We start from the raw sequence: 1,513 nt of genomic DNA, 5'->3' as shown, positions 1-1,513 counted from the left end.
CTCTCTCTCCTCTCTCCTCTCTCCTCATCTCTCCATCTCTCTCCTCTCTCCTCCTCTCTCTCTCTCTCTCTCTCTCTCTCTCTCTCTCTCATCTCTCACTCTCTCTCTCTCTCTCTCTCTCTCTCTCTCTCTCTCACCAGGTTCAAGGAAGAGAACAAGGTGGGAAAGGGAGATGATACTAGTCTTTGTAAAGGATGAGCGAGCACACAGGGAATGCAAGGAGTCGAGGGCAAGCCGGACGATCGAGGAAGATTGAGGAAGGGAAGTGTTCCCATGAGAGATGCCGCCGGGGAGCAAGGGTGAAGGGGAACAGGGCGCGCGGAGTCAGCTTGCGTCGGCAGTTGAAACAGTTTGGGAAGATTGACGGGCGAAAGAAGTCGAGAGTATCAGCCACGGGATGTAATTTTCGAAATCACGGATTCGGGCGAAATCTCCCAAATATCGAGGATAGACGATAGCTTACTGCATTGAATAGAGGTGGGGGGCGCTGGGTTGGGGGTGTAAACTGACGGCTATCAATAATGGCTTCTGGTGACTAGTAGTCGAGAGAAACCGAGGCTTCAAAGGATATTTTCAATTCAAAAAAGCCTATATGGTTAATGTGAGCAATAGGTCGTAAGCAAACGTTCTTGGTCAGTATGTTAAATGTGGCTATACAAATCCGTAGACTTTTACGCCGCTCCCTGTAATGCAGACCAAAAATATCTGGAAGGAAAGTTTTTCTTTGAACTCTTCATCAAAATCGACCCCGCCGGTTTATGAGGCAAGACCAATGAGTGAAGTGCTTGTGCCAGGCAGAACCCGGATACTTTCTCGAATTATTAAGCACCGCATGAGGCCGGTCCCCGTGGATGAGGAGGAACGGCGAGGGGAACCAAGAGCACTTTATGTATTAGTCGATGTTAATGATTCCAGAGCAGGTATTTGTCGCCCGGTTTTCTTTAGCGTCTGGCCGGTACCCAAGAACTTTCCCGGTATTCTATATCGGCTTCTTGGCTTTTATCTCCAACCCTGGCTGTCGTGGTCGCTGAAATATGAAGCGAGTTTGCTCTTCCGTTTTGCATATTGACGGACACTCGACGCGAGTGTTGCCTGGGTCTTCGGGGTATTACTTGTTTTTTTTTTTTGTTTTTTTTTATCGCGGCTAAAATCGATTAGATTCTCAGTGCCCGGCGGGAAGGAGACAAGAATCGGATCTTAGTTAATCTCCATCGTGTATGTTAGGGCATGCTTGGGCCAGAATGGGTGTTCATATGATTAAAGACTGCAACTGTGTTTCCCAGTTTTCAGTCGTTTGCGATACGACGACGAGAGAGCCTATGCTTTTGCATCGGAGGCAGGGCCTACACTCGCACTAACTTACATATTGCTGCCGTTACTGCGTCGCTAATGCTGTTACAGCAATTATGTCGCAATAAAAAACAAGTCACTTACTTTCTGCGTATGTTAAAAGTTTAAATCCATTTGTGCATTTCGACTAAATTAATGCTTTTGTGCCTTTGTCCACAGGTTG

General features: G+C 47.2%; 1 protein-coding gene across 1 annotated transcript in view; it reads left to right on the top strand.

Annotated features, from left to right (window-relative positions):
* LOC125034606 (multiple PDZ domain protein-like) overlaps positions 1-1,513 on the top strand; it is a 419,124-nt gene that overhangs the window by 44,988 nt on the left and 372,623 nt on the right. The window contains exon 5 of the mRNA XM_047626507.1: positions 1,510-1,513. This exon is cut by the window's right edge and continues 243 nt beyond it. Coding sequence (XP_047482463.1) covers positions 1,510-1,513 — 4 coding nt within the window. The remainder of the gene's footprint in view (positions 1-1,509) is intronic.

The sequence above is a fragment of the Penaeus chinensis genome, chromosome 18, assembly GCF_019202785.1.
Source record: "Penaeus chinensis breed Huanghai No. 1 chromosome 18, ASM1920278v2, whole genome shotgun sequence".
Lineage (NCBI taxonomy): Eukaryota > Metazoa > Arthropoda > Malacostraca > Decapoda > Penaeidae > Penaeus > Penaeus chinensis.
This window is presented reverse-complemented; position numbering and strand designations above follow the sequence as displayed.